This window comes from Alternaria alternata (genome assembly GCF_001642055.1).
Source record: "Alternaria alternata strain SRC1lrK2f unplaced genomic scaffold CC77scaffold_4, whole genome shotgun sequence".
Lineage (NCBI taxonomy): Eukaryota > Fungi > Ascomycota > Dothideomycetes > Pleosporales > Pleosporaceae > Alternaria > Alternaria alternata.
In genome coordinates, this window is record NW_017306193.1 from 658,209 (window position 1) to 671,125 (window position 12,917).

A 12,917-nucleotide genomic window follows, 5' to 3' on the forward strand; every position below is an offset into this window, starting at 1 on the left:
GCTAACATGAAGGTCGTCTACATTGGTGTAAGTGTCTCCTCACCGCCTTGGAGAAATCGCCTCGAGCCGCTAACAATGTATGTAGGTCTGGAAGAATGAGACGAAACCCAGCGTCGAGCTGACATGTGAGCGCGAGCTCAGCTCCTACGGCCGCTTCACACGAGCAAGCATCAGCGAGTTCGTACGTGACAAGGCCCAGCAGATGGCCTAGGACCATGGCAGCGTGGGAAAGACAGTCAAGCTGATGGGACGCGTAGATGTCGTTCTTTGCAGGCCAAGTCGCCGAACGAACAAGACCAGGACAAAGACAGGATGTGGAAGAGAAAGGTACGACACATGGCACTCTTGCGCGCTCCTTGTCTAACAGCACCGTCAGACTACATCTTCCACGCCTACAGCCGCTCAGAAGGCGTTTGCGGCATCATAATCACCGATTTCGAATACCCCAAGCTTGTCGCCCATCAGCTTCTCTCCAAAGTCCTCGATGAATTCGTTTCCAAATACCCCAAATCCGCCTACGCCTCCGCCACAAAGGACAGCCCGCAAATGTCTTTCCCCGAGCTCAAAGACTACGTACAAAAGTACCAGGACCCACAACAGGCAGACAGTATCATGAAGATTCAGAAGGAGTTGGACGAGACCAAGATTGTGTTGCACAAGACTATCGAGAGTGTGCTGGAGCGTGGAGAGAAGATTGATACCCTGGTTCAGAAGAGTGACGGCTTGAGTGCCCAGAGTAAGATGTTCTACACACAGGTATGTCGGGAATACGTCAAGGTTACGCGATTGGACGCTAACACCCTTTCCAGGCCAAAAAGCAGAACTCGTGCTGCATCGTCATGTAAATGCTGGAGTCGCTTTGCTGGCTTCTTGATCTTATTGGGGCGTTCACAACGGGACTTCATAGTCGAGACAAGTAATCCTGCATACCGTTTGCACTCTATACGAACAATACATTCCGTATTCTAGGGTACACATATATGCTAGTTGCGCCTATACCTAGCGCTCACTTACTTTGTCAGGCTGACAACTCCCCATCCCGGTGGCTGTCGGTGTCGCGTGGTCAGGTTGGTGTTGTTGCCCAACGACGTTAATGACTTCATCATTTTCATTCCTTGCTAGATCCATAGGATCTGAGAATTCGTGTGCTTCGTCATCCGTTTCGGAGCTCGAGTCAGATGCGACAGAGTCCTGGTCGAAAAAGTCTTCCAAGTTTTCTCCTTGGATTGGCTCGATATCAGCATCTGTAAGGTCGCCGATTCGTCGCGCATGGGCCTCCAGATTAGTGCCCACGAGCGTCTCGAGCCTGTCCCAGCTGTCGAAATCAGTATCAGACCCCTCACTGTCAGGTGAGCTTCTCCAAACGACAAACAAATCGGTTGTAGTAAGCAATGTGTTAATCCAGGGCGCCTTCCAATCCTCCTGCATCATGCTGAACCATTCTTCGATACCCTTGATGAGGACATCTTTAGAGTTCTCGTCGGTGAGCTCGCAGTAGGTGACGTTCTTTTCGATCGGATCTTTGTCGCACAACAAAAGGCGGCATTGCCGTACATTGTACTCCCAGTCGTTGTTGAACGAGGTCTCAGCCCATCCATTGTCTTCAGGACAGCGATGTGGGGACTCGGGGTCGTAATTGGGGTGTCTCCGAGCATAAAGACCACTTGAGCGATGTCTAGTATCCTCTGGTGTGTCTGGTGAGTAAGACAGGCGCTTCTTTTTACCCTTTCGAGTTGGTGTTCTGGGAACGATCTCATCGACTTCCGCTAAGCGTCCGGGAAACTGGACGCTCTTTGCGTACACCTCCATAGCTGCCCTGGCGCTATACGAGCGTGCAGCTTCAACGTCCACAGTGGGATGTGCGGCCTCCCATGAGGCTTCCGAGAACGCTATGTCGTCCAAGTTGTCAACGTCATTGACAAAATCGGTCTTCCGCTTGTAGTATGCACGTTTTCTAACCTGAAGGTCCTCGCCAGTACCACCTGGAGGTATGATACGCCAAGGACCGCCAGACTCCATCCACTTATCCCATAACTTTCCTAGAAGCTTAAGGTGAATTTGCAAAATGCACATAGAACACCAAGTGATCTTGTCTCGCTCTTCACCTTCTTCATTTGATTCGTTCTCCTGTATGTGTTCGTTTTCTAAACGGGGATCACCAGGGTGTATTGGGTGTCTGCAACGCTCCGCCAGTACAAATCCTGCAAACGCTGTTTCTGGCAACTTGTCTTCCGAACCTGGAGGCCCACGAAGCACGACGCGCTGTTTCGCACGCCACTCTTCGAAGTCCATGTGTTCGAAAGCGGTGGGAAGGAGGAGGTCGTCATCATCTAGTTCGGTAACGCCGAGGACAGTCTGGCGCCAGAATTTGTAGATTGTGAGTTCGTATGATAAGAAGAGCGCGGAGGCCTTGGGCTCGATCTTTTGTGACAGTGCCCCCATCAGCTTCGATCGCACGTCCGAGACAGACGTAGGCTTGATTTTTGAAAGGTGACTCAGTAGTAAAAAGTTGAGGTTGGCAGTGAAAAGCTGGTACCAAGAGTTGAGAATGGTATAGAGTTGAATGTATCTCTTTCGGGGCTTCGTATGGTTTTTGTCTAAGAAAATGGGAACTGGAGCGCTCGGGTCAGGTGCAAGGTCCATGGGTTACCAGCTCCCTCCTACAATGGCGTTTGTTCGAGACATAAGTTACATTCACTTTCACTGACGTCATGCTCTTAGGTGATTTGTCTGGAATGCTGTTCATTCCTTTGATAGAAGCCAAAGAATACTCTTGATAAGAATAGAAGGAGAGCTCCTTGGTGGCTGAAGGGAGTATACACAGTGTGCACTATTGCGAGTAGCCAAAGGGTGCAACAAGCACAATGAGAGTCAGGATATACAAATATTCAGGTTGTGAGAATTCTGCGCGGAGAAACCGCCGAAGCGCTTAATAGCCCAAAGGAGATGCTGGTTTTAATCAGCTACACTAACATGGTCCTCTTCGCACGATTGAAATCTTCCAAAAACTCTTTCGTGTCAGGATGGTCTGCGCCACAACGCTTCTCGGTACCAATGTAAGCCCGCTCATATAATTGTAGAGCCTCTCCATATCGCTCTTGCTTGGAAAGGGTGTCTGCGAGCGTATGAACACCAATCAAGGTATCACAGTCATCAGCTCCCAGCAGTCTTTCACTCTCCAAAACGAGGCGACGGCAGACAGCTTCCGCTTGATCGAGATGGCCTTGTTGGACAAGCGTCTCAGCGAGACTATTCATTGTCAGCAAGGCTTCTTGTCGCGCCTTCTCATCGAGGTCGGTATATATGTCGATGACGCTACGATATTGCGCCACTGCCTCGTCCAGCTTGCGTTGCTTGATGAGCGATTCGCATAGAAAGTTCACACTCTTAATTGTCTCCGAGTGGTCCAGTCCAGATGTTCTCGTCCTGTACTCTACAACCTGACGATGTATGTTCTCGGCTTCGGCGGCTTTGCCTTGCATGTTGAGCAAGGCGCCCAAAGCACGTAAGCCCTGGTATGTATCATTGGTCTCTTCGCCATAAGCTTCTTTCTGTATAGCGTGCACTCGTCGATGGATCGCTGTAGCCTGCTCGAAACGCTCGTTGTTCATGTATGTGAGCGCAAGTCCGGCCATGAGCGACTGCGTCTCGATACTGCGAGGTCCATAAACTCTTTCGTATCCCTCAATCGTGCGCATGTGTATGGCCTCGCCTTCTTCGTACTTTCCCTGCTTGTTCAATCGTGCTCCCAGCTGATTTGCACTGTCTAGTGTATCCAAGTGGTCGGAGCCCAGCAAAGTCAGTCTGCCTTCGTGTGCCCTTCGAAACATCTTCTCCGATTCGTTATGTCGATTGAGAACGCTGATCGCTAGACCGAGTTGGTGGTAACTGCGAAGGGTATCTTCACAATGAGGACCTTGAACCTCTTCCAGTGTTGCCAGTGCCGTGCGACCCAGATCCTCCGCTGAGCTATAATCCCCTATCACATATGCAAATCGTGATATCATTTGGATAAGGGGTGCCCACGTCAGAAGCAAGACTCTATCCTCTGGCCGGTAGCTGGCGGCCTGCTGAGCGTGCGGGAAGAGGTACTGGCAAACCTGCCAATTGTCGTGTTCTGGCTTCGGAAAGCAATCTCGAATGATGGAGACATATCTTTGCATCCAGGCCTTCAGCTCTCGGTTGATCTCCAACCACCTCTTAGTAGTGTATTGCACTAGCCTGTGCATACTGAAATGACATCCGTCGATGTTCGTTCTGATAAGCGCAAAGTTTGTAAGCACTCTCCAATCCTCGTCGAAACAAGCAGACGTGGTGGTTTTACTACCAGTTGCCTTCTGCTGAGCCACACGCTGGCGTCGCCTTAGGTATAATCGCCGCCGTCTGATTCGCTTCCACCAATTCAGGCGGGGCTGAAGTGGGGTTGCTGAGGCGGTTACTTCCTCGCCATATTGACCGGTGAGAAGCGTTTCCGGAATGCCCTGTCGACCGAACAAACACATCAGCGACAGAAGTCTTGCAGCCGAAGGATGCGTTTGGCGCACATACTGAAAGGATAGGTGCCAAGTCTTGACAATCGAGTTAGTCCTTCTAGTATCTCGACTTGTTTCGTGCGCACTTGTTTCTAAGAGCTGCACTGTTTCTTCACTCGGTGCCTGAATTCTCTCAGTGGCCTTCGAAAGTGTGAGGCGTGGATAGTTCATGCTGATGTTTGTCGCAATTTGAGATATTGCTAATGGCATGAAGTCGACTGACTTGACAAGCTCAGCAGCTTCAGCTTCGGTATAGATAACCTTGCTGCTGAGCTTCTTCTTCAAGAGAGCAATCGCTTCAGACTCATTCATCTCATCGACATCAATGTGGTATGCGCAGTTTCCGGTGATCATCTGCGCAGCCTCGATATTCCTTGATGTGACGAGAATAGACCCTTTTGTCGAAGTAGTGATAAAGTTTCGAATCTGCGGCATGGATGAATCATCGTCAATGCTATTACTGGATGTGACTCTTGGGGCAGGCGCAGTCAGAACGTCAACAGAGTCGACATTATCCAGGATCAGGGTCCATGGACCGTTAGAGTCGTCTTTGAGCCAATCATGTACCATAGTAAAGATGTCTGCCGCTTTCTCGTCCCAGCCTCGAAGACCGACTGCCTTCGCTATCTTCCGGAAGTCCTGAGCGACAGTGGCTGGCGTATCGAATGTCACCCAAAACACCCAAGTATCCGGTGCGGCTTTTCTTACGCGATAGCTGTATTCGATAGCTATGCGTGACTTGCTAAACCAGCTATCAGCGGGAGTCATACATAAAATCATGATTGGCAGTATCATCCGTTGCCAGCGTCAGTTCGAGCACGTACCCAGCGCCGCCAATACCTATCAAAGCTGACCTTGACCCGGCTTGACATCGCGTCGTAACGTCACACATGACGTCTCGCTCCACGAAGTCCGCCTCTCGCTCAAATGGACAAGTGCTTGTTGGTTGTAGTGAGGATTTCTCATCTGAAAACAAGACATTAGCCTACGTCCTTGGAATAGTGTTGAAGAATGGAATATACGTACTACTCGAATGGAGTGCCACGCTCGATAGGCCATAGTTCATGGCTTCCATGTATCTCCGAATGACTTTATCTAGCTCGCTCACATCGCTGTCGTATTTAACGCTTTTGATGGACTTCCAGCTACGTGTAGCTCCTTTATCACCAGGTTTAAACAAAACCTTGTCAATTATCGTCTCCAACTTCTTGATCTGATTGAAGCACTCTTCGATCGCGGGCTTTAATGCTCTCCTTGCATCATCTGTCATATCCTCAACTTTCGCATTCGTATCTCGAAGCTTAAGAACAAAGATAGGTAGTCGGGTGCTGACATGTTTGAAAGCAGTGGGCAGACTGTCCTCTTTCTTGCGATATTCATTGAGACGCTCAGCAACCCTAACGCTGATATCGATAACCTGAAGAATGCTAGCAGCGACACTAAGGGCTGCAAGTTCCGCCATGGCATTGCAGGAGGACGGGAAGACTAGTTGAAGACAAAGAAATCGTAGGCAAGGGGCAGGCAGTAAGACGATATCATCGAGGGGCGAAAAGACTGGGTTTCTGCAGGATGAAGGCGCAGCAAGGCTGCGACAACTTGTGATGCATCGACATGGGGTGGCGGCAACAGTAATTCGCTGATTGCGCGTACGACGGAAGCGCGAAGGATGCCGTGCGACGCGCCATGAGGCAGCCGCTGCGATGGAGACCGACTACGCACCCAAGAAACGATCCAAACGCTCAGAGTGGACTGACAATAGTCCGGAAAGGACAAAATCAAGAATCGCGAACTGGCAAGGTGATGCGCGTAGCCAGTGGGCGACTGACGACAGGGGAAAGCGAGCTCCGAATGAGCAGGCCTCAACAAACTGTGGTACGCTTTGGTTATCCTCGTAACTGTGCGTGTGACCTATGCCGAGTGAGAAGCTTTTGGTGACTTCATCACAGCGTCCATCTACTCGACCATGTGCTGTCGTGTTTTGGGAAGAAGTGTGAGGCAGGTGCGGCTTCCCAGCCTTCCTGGACGAGCTACCGGCGCTAACCCAAAACACGACGGAAGCGAGCATCCAAAGGTAGGGAACAACGTCTTCGAAAAATATCATCAGAATAGTAACGTTATTATCAGGCTTTCATTCCTGTCGTCTGTTACCTGACCCGACGCCGAACTACAGGTACTAGCTATGTATCGTCCCAATTATGCTATACGAGCTGGATATCTGAAGAAGAAAAATGAAGAAAAGTGACTACAACTCCCTCGATTTACCGACGCCTTCGTATCGGAAGCCCAATGCCTCCAGAGGCACAGGGTCGACGACATTACGCCCGTCGAACACGTACATGGGACGTCGCATCACTTGCGAGATGCGCTTCCATGATATCTCTTTGCGCATTGCATCCATGTCGCCACTACGTACCGAGTCTCCACGGGCATGTGCAGAACTGCTCTTGTTGCTAAATTCGTCCCACTCCGTCAGTATGACCACGGCGTCGGCGTCAGTACACGCGTCATAGGTCGAAGAGCAGACGGCGAGCCTGCCTTTGATGCTTTGCGGGTGTGGGTTACTGCTCTCGATATCGTGCCGTATTTGCGATTCCTTGACCTGGGGATCGTAGATTCTGACATTCGCGCCCTCTGCGAGAAGGTTGTTGACAACTGTGATGGCTGCTGATTCACGAGTATCCCCTGTGTCTTTCTTGTACGCGAAGCCGAGGATCGCAAGTGTCTTATTCGAGAGCGAGTTGTACAAGCATCGCACAATACGGCGGGTAAATCGGTCCTTTTGGTACTCATTGATGTCGACTACCGATCGCCAGTAGGCAGCGACTTCGAACAAGTTCAGCGACTCCGCGATATATGCTAAGGATAAGATGTCTTTGCGAAAGCAAGAGCCACCGAACCCAACCGATGCTTTGAGCATTCTAGACCCAATGCGCTTGTCTAGTCCGACGGCGTAGGATACCTCATCGATATCTGCACCTACTGCTTCGCACATGGCACCCAACGCGTTGACACTGCTGATCCGTTGAGCAAGCAGAGCGTTTGCAGCTAACTTTGCCAACTCAGAGCTGAATAGGTTTATCGTGATGATACGCTCCGTGCTGACCCAAGCAGAGTAGATCTGGGCGAGGGCTCGTGCAGCCGCCAGTCCTTGAGGAGTCTTCAGAGACCCGATCAGTACGCGGTCGGGATTCGAAAGATTTTGAATGGCGGTTCCTTCCGCTAGAAATTCGGGGTTCGACAATATCTCAAATTCTACTCCAGGTTTGCTCGTTGCTCTCAGAACGTCTCGAAGTGTGTCTGCTGCTCGGCAAGGTACAGTGCTCTTCTCTACAATAATCTTATTGTCCGTCGCTACAGCTCCAATCTTTCGAACAGCAGACTCCAAATACGACAGTTCGCTCGCATGTCCTGCACCTTGGCCCAATGTCTTGGTTGGGGTGTTTACACTCAACAAGATGAGTTCAGCTTCGGCAATGCCGCGGTCGACATCTGTGGAGAAGAAGAGATTTGGTGCCCTCTTGTTTGGAATACCGTCGCGTGATGGTTTGACCATCTCCATGAGGCCAGGTTCGTATATGGGGAGTTCGTCTGATTGCCATGCAGCAATACGCTTGCTGTCGTAATCGACTACTGTTACCTGGATGTTGGGATTCGCGTTCGCCATGACTGCCGAAGTCGGCCCTCCCACGTATCCTGCACCAACGCAACATATCTTAGTTATGCGGCCAAATAGTTTGGACTCGTTGCTGGAGCGGTATGAGGGTGCCGGAATAGGCGCATCTTGCCGCGTGTGGGTAGACATGAAAGGTATAAGATAGTTGAGAAAGAATGTGAAGGGGGGTTCAACTAGTCTGCTCAGTTGGATAATGATGAAGTAGTCGCTATGGAAGCCAGAAGGATACCTATAGGTACACAAGGCTATCGAGATCTCGAATGAGATATCCGTAAGCCGCGGACAAGCACCAAGCGACCACCCGCACTCATACTCGCCTGGACGGCTATCGGCATCTTCTACCACCTAGGTTTTATTTACAAAGTACCAATCTGCACCTACTGTGCCGAGCATGGGCCTTGACGTATTGGACCGTTTGGAAGCGTTTGGTCAGGAGTTGAGCACTAGCGCCTCGGAAGTGCCGGGGTCGCCACGGCTTCCTAGGTATTGACGGGGTGCCTGCCAAGCAAGCCTTAGCAACGTCGGTCGTAAAGTCAGTGATGTAATCCTTAGCGTGGAAACCCCACAATACTCGGCGAGGCTCAACTTTGCTGCTGGATTGAGCAAAGTGCGGCTATGCGTTCATGCGTTCGATTAGTCTTGTTGCAAAATTTCTAGATCCACGCCGAGTTGTTCAGTTTTTCCCTCTGGTCCGAGGACATCGCAGAGGATTGAAGTACTACACAACACTAACAAAAATAGACCATGTTCAAGGAGCTAATATCGGAATTCGGCAACAGATAATCACAGCAAGGTGAGGCAGTGTGCCTAAGATGATGGCTGAGCTAGGCTCTATGGTGCAGCTAATTGCAAGCATTGTATCGGTGAGCCAACACATAGAGGCAGTCATCACACCTTATTCGTTCACGCTGGAGATACAGTACCTAAATCCGGTCATCCCCGTCTTACGCTACGAGGATTCATCGCGTGACATGGCATACATCATGCCTTGCGGGGCGTGAATAGACACGCATGTAAAGAGGCTAAGACGTTAGCGAACCGCAGCAGTCTCCGAAATTAACGATGAGAAGCTAAGTAGCTTTGTCGGTCATAGCCGCAGTGGCGCTATAGTCTCTTCCTACCACCCCTTGTCGGCCCAGATATCGGTTCAGCCAACTCAAATTGGACGAGTCTTTGACTGTACGCAGCCCCATTGCCAGCGCGCACACGACTCTCCCCTCTCAATCAACAAAGACAACAGCAACATGGAAAAAATTGAGATGACTCAGCCCGAGCCGATCCCAAAGCAATCAACCAGCGAGGACGAAGAGTATCCTGCTGAACACCTCTTCAAAGAGAACGAACCATTGCTAGATCTCGAGAGTCAACATGAGGAGAAGCAGGAGCTTGCTCATCGAGCAACCGAACCGGCCGTCAGCCGGACGAAGACTTTCGTGTTTCTGGCAACTTATTTCATAATGAATCTGAGTCTTACCTTCTACAATAAAGCAGTCATGGGTTCGGTATGTAGCACGTATCAGATTGGGTGTGAACATCGAGCTAATAGAACATACAGTTCCCATTCCCATGGATTCTGACAGCAGTACACACCGGGAGTGCTGCTCTTGGAAGTTTGGTTTTCTTGATGTTTGGACATTTCCAGTTGACGCGACTGACAACGCGCGAGCACCTGGTACATTTCATGTTCTCGCTGCTGTTCACGCTGAACATCGCAATGTCTAACCTGTCGCTGTAAGCAATCGTGCCCTCTCCAATCTTGAGTCAGTCACTAATGAGGACTTACAGGGCTATGGTTTCAGTTCCTTTCCATCAAATCATGCGGGCAACCTGTCCACTTTTTACGATCCTGATCTATCGCCTCGTTTTCTCTAGAAGATATGCTGTCATAACATATCTGTCTATTGTCCCTGTAATGCTGGGTGTCGGTCTAGCGACCTTCGTAAGTAACGCCCCTGCACGAAATACATGCGAGACACAAGCTGACTTCGTATACCAATCTTTAGGGCGACTACTACTTCACCGCCCTGGGTTTCACTCTAACTCTTATCGGTGTGGTCCTCGCAGCCATAAAGGTAAGCAGAATCCGAAGGATCATGTACATTATTCACGAAGGATTCTGACAATTAAAATAGACGGTCGTTACCAACCGTTTGATGACAGGGCGCCTGCGACTACCCGCACTGGAGCTGCTCCTCCGCATGGGTCCCTTGGCTGCTGTGCAATCTCTGCTCTATTCCGTACTCATTGGCGAGTTCTCGGAATTCCTTGATTTCGTAAAAGCTGGGCATCTGACAGCGGAGAGGATTCTGACAGTCTCGGGTAACGGCCTGCTTGCGTTTGGCCTTAATGTCGCGTCTTTCGAGACGAACAAGCTGGCAGGCGCGCTGACATTGACTATCTGCGCGAACTTGAAGCAATGTCTAACCATTGTATTGGGAGCTTTCTTGTGGGACGTGCCTGTCAGTCCCATGAATGGAGCCGGCATACTCCTAGCTCTTGCAGGCGGAGCGTGGTACAGTAGCATAGAGCTTAGGGCAAAGGCGAGAGCCAGTGGATGAACGAATGACTTGTCGCGTCAGGCTTTTGTTAGTGTGGCACGCTAGTCATGGATATGAATGAGCACGTCCAACCGATCGCTTGGGGCGCCAAGCGAAGCGCCAACGTTCCGTTCTTCCCGTTTTCCCAGCGGAATCTGCCTCGCTCCATCAACCTCTTTAGGGATTATGCAATTCATGCAAAACCATAGTAGAATACCATACATGACGCCACAACATGCCTTGCCACGGGATCACACGGCATGCACCGCAAGGCGTGCGTTGCTTGGCTGTGAGCAGACTAAAATTAGCACTAACTTACCATTGATCATATCATAGTCAACTCTAGAGAGTTGTGGCTCAACACACCTGCGCCATGCCTCGTCCCAGGACTCTCGCTGCTGGAATCGTGGCTTTTGCGACCCTAATATTTCTCTGGACTGCGCTACATCTTGGGTCACTCGACGCCATACGTGGAGCCACGGCACAAGATGCGCTCACGAGCAGTCTTAAAGAGTCACGTCTTCACCTACTCATAGTGGCTACCAGCAGCGGCCTCGATTTATGCCGCCTCCTTCTCTCCGCCTCCATTCTCTCGTACCCAACCCCTGTTTTGATCGACTGGGCCGGAGAGGGTGCATTCAATGCTGCAGAAACCCACCTTGCGAAGATCGCAGGTCCTCTTCGCTACCTCGAAAACCTAACAACCATTCAGGATAACGACATAGTCCTTCTCCTGGACGGTTTCGACATCACCTTTCAACTCAGTCCGGACGTTTTGTTAAAACGGTACTTCGAGGAAACGGCTACTGCAAACGAGCGTTTGATTGCCAAGTATGGCAAGAGCCATATGCGGAAACACAACATGCACAACAGCATCCTCTTTGGTCCGGACAAAACATGCTTCCCTGAAGATATACAGCGTTTAGCATGCTGGGTTGTACCGCAGTCGCCCCTCCAACCCGATGCATTTGGCCCTTATACCGACGGTTGGGGCGATATGCTACACGCAAGACCACGCTGGTTAAACTCTGGCACCATCATCGGACCCGCGGCAGAAATGCGAGATATGTTTCGTGCGACTCAAGAGAAGATCCATAAGACGTATGATCCTGAGTACGTGTTGCGCAACTCTGACCAGAAGTATTTTGCGGATGTATGGGGCGACCAGGAATATTCGCGTATATTATCGCATGAGGATGTGCCTTATGGGATACCTCAAGAGGTCCAAGAAGCTGGTCTACCGGTGCTTGAGGAGGGTCAGAAGACTGAATATCATATCGGTCTAGATTACCGATCAAGCTTATTCCAGACAGCGGCTGGATACAGGAATTATATAGCGTGGATGACGACAAACCGGTCTTCGTTTCCATCAACATCAACGTCCGTGGAACCGTACCGCATAGATCTACAAGAAGACGTGTTACAATCCAAGAAGCCTTTTGCTGCCATTTCTGACGACGCAGCATTACAAAAGACTTCTTGGCGTAATGTGTCTCTCGGCTTCAACACTGTCACTGGGCAGGCTTTTCCACTGCTGCACTTCACAGGCGACAAGTCCTTCCGAGACACTTGGTGGCCTCGCATGTGGTATTTTGAAGAGGCTGAACGCCTTCAGCGTGCATCAGCTCAGATACACGATCCGCAGATCGGATCAGACCTTATCGATGGGGTTTCATGGACAAAGAACATACCATACGATGAGACAGAACGCAAGATTGAAGAGAAATCTGGAGCTTGGAGTGATCAGGGAGAAGCGCTCTCATGGGAAGCCCTTTGCGGATCTCACGAGCGTGCTTTGTACAGTGCAGAGTCGGGACCTGAAGATGTCTCGTTTGCGGAGATAATATACCATTGAATTTTCAAGCGACGAGCGTTCTATTAACTACATCTCAATATCATCATAGACACCTTACACGAAATCGTTGAGTTCCAAGATTACGCCACATGTTATCTTTGGCAAATATACGTCTAGTCTCATTTTCCACACCTCCGCGTATCAGCGCTTTTCACTAGAAATCCTGCGCTTACTATGATATGTAATCGACCGAATAGGTGTCAAATGCCGTGGAAACACTAGTGACCTGTCTCGGCAGACTTGTTCCGATGCCTGCAACCACACTTCGGTACCCACACCCTGCACGTCCATCCGCCATTTCCCGGAGTGGAATCGACAAT

At 50.3% G+C, this 12,917-nt stretch overlaps 6 protein-coding genes across 6 annotated transcripts; 3 read left to right on the forward strand and 3 right to left on the reverse strand.

Moving 5' to 3' along the window:
• Positions 1-6: 6 nt before the first annotated feature.
• On the forward strand, positions 7-845 carry CC77DRAFT_1058310 (snare-like protein; the record flags this gene model as incomplete). Its single annotated transcript, XM_018528118.1, has 5 exons — positions 7-27; positions 86-181; positions 258-327; positions 377-756; positions 810-845. The coding sequence occupies 5 exons, from the start codon at positions 7-9 to the stop codon at positions 843-845; spliced, it is 603 nt and encodes a 200-aa protein (XP_018389234.1).
• Positions 846-999: 154 nt separating this feature from the next.
• CC77DRAFT_1091990 (hypothetical protein) lies at positions 1,000-2,657 on the reverse strand (the record flags this gene model as incomplete). The annotated part of the gene is made up of 1 exon (XM_018529610.1): positions 1,000-2,657. Exon 1 carries the CDS (start codon positions 2,641-2,643, stop codon positions 1,000-1,002), a length of 1,644 nt encoding a protein of 547 aa, XP_018389235.1. The 5' UTR covers positions 2,644-2,657.
• Positions 2,658-2,963: 306 nt separating this feature from the next.
• CC77DRAFT_1058312 (TPR-like protein) lies at positions 2,964-5,994 on the reverse strand (the record flags this gene model as incomplete). The annotated part of the gene is made up of 3 exons (XM_018528119.1): positions 2,964-5,274; positions 5,357-5,498; positions 5,559-5,994. The coding sequence occupies 3 exons, from the start codon at positions 5,992-5,994 to the stop codon at positions 2,964-2,966; spliced, it is 2,889 nt and encodes a 962-aa protein (XP_018389236.1).
• A 719-nt stretch (positions 5,995-6,713) lies between these two features.
• Positions 6,714-8,342, reverse strand: CC77DRAFT_982762 (UDP-glucose 6-dehydrogenase). The gene has a single exon (XM_018536127.1). It carries the CDS (start codon positions 8,332-8,334, stop codon positions 6,775-6,777), a length of 1,560 nt encoding a protein of 519 aa, XP_018389237.1. The 5' UTR covers positions 8,335-8,342; the 3' UTR covers positions 6,714-6,774.
• Positions 8,343-9,464: 1,122 nt separating this feature from the next.
• Positions 9,465-10,763, forward strand: CC77DRAFT_1028774 (triose-phosphate transporter; the record flags this gene model as incomplete). The annotated part of the gene is made up of 5 exons (XM_018526472.1): positions 9,465-9,707; positions 9,761-9,936; positions 9,991-10,144; positions 10,209-10,277; positions 10,338-10,763. The coding sequence occupies 5 exons, from the start codon at positions 9,465-9,467 to the stop codon at positions 10,761-10,763; spliced, it is 1,068 nt and encodes a 355-aa protein (XP_018389238.1).
• A 151-nt stretch (positions 10,764-10,914) lies between these two features.
• CC77DRAFT_1017451 (hypothetical protein) lies at positions 10,915-12,626 on the forward strand. Its single transcript, XM_018524404.1, has one exon. It carries the CDS (start codon positions 11,116-11,118, stop codon positions 12,595-12,597), a length of 1,482 nt encoding a protein of 493 aa, XP_018389239.1. The 5' UTR covers positions 10,915-11,115; the 3' UTR covers positions 12,598-12,626.
• The last annotated feature ends 291 nt before the right edge of the window (positions 12,627-12,917 follow it).

Coding starts and splice junctions, on each gene's coding strand:
- CC77DRAFT_982762 (XM_018536127.1), bottom strand. CDS start 8,334: ATGTCTACCCACACGCGGCAAGATGCGCCTATTCCGGCACCCTCATAC.
- CC77DRAFT_1017451 (XM_018524404.1), top strand. CDS start 11,116: ATGCCTCGTCCCAGGACTCTCGCTGCTGGAATCGTGGCTTTTGCGACC.